This window comes from Apis dorsata, unplaced genomic scaffold, assembly GCF_000469605.1.
Source record: "Apis dorsata unplaced genomic scaffold, Apis dorsata 1.3 scaffold_135, whole genome shotgun sequence".
NCBI lineage: Eukaryota > Metazoa > Arthropoda > Insecta > Hymenoptera > Apidae > Apis > Apis dorsata.
The window spans coordinates 267,539-267,847 of NW_006263427.1; the positions used below are offsets into that span (position 1 = coordinate 267,539).

The window sequence follows — 309 nt, forward strand, 5'->3', positions numbered from 1 at the left end:
GGCAGGCGAGCCAAAGTTTTTCGTGTGTAGCGCTCGTTAACCCGGCGCTTCGAGCGTACGATCGGCAGTTCACTAGACTCACGAAGACAAGCTGCAAGATGTTTTGAAAAAAGAATTTTAATTTGCAAAAATTGTGTAGTGTACGACTATCTGATCTAGTGAGAGTCGCGGTGTTTCGACCGGTGTCTCAAAGAGATCAGTGCGGGCGGTCGTGCACGAGGATGGCCGGCGACGACGATGCATCGCCGAACAATGAGATCCTCAGTACAGACGGAGAGGGGCAGGGTGCGTCAGTGCGGGGGGAACCGC

General features: G+C 53.7%; 1 protein-coding gene across 1 annotated transcript in view; it reads left to right on the plus strand.

Annotated features, from left to right (window-relative positions):
- The window catches only part of LOC102673452, a 4,397-nt gene that overhangs the window by 471 nt on the left and 3,617 nt on the right, over positions 1-309 (plus strand). Inside the window, exon 2 of the mRNA XM_006613156.2 lies at positions 1-309. This exon is cut by the window's left edge and continues 3 nt beyond it. Within this exon, the coding sequence (XP_006613219.1) occupies positions 238-309 (72 nt within the window). The 5' untranslated portion in view covers positions 1-237.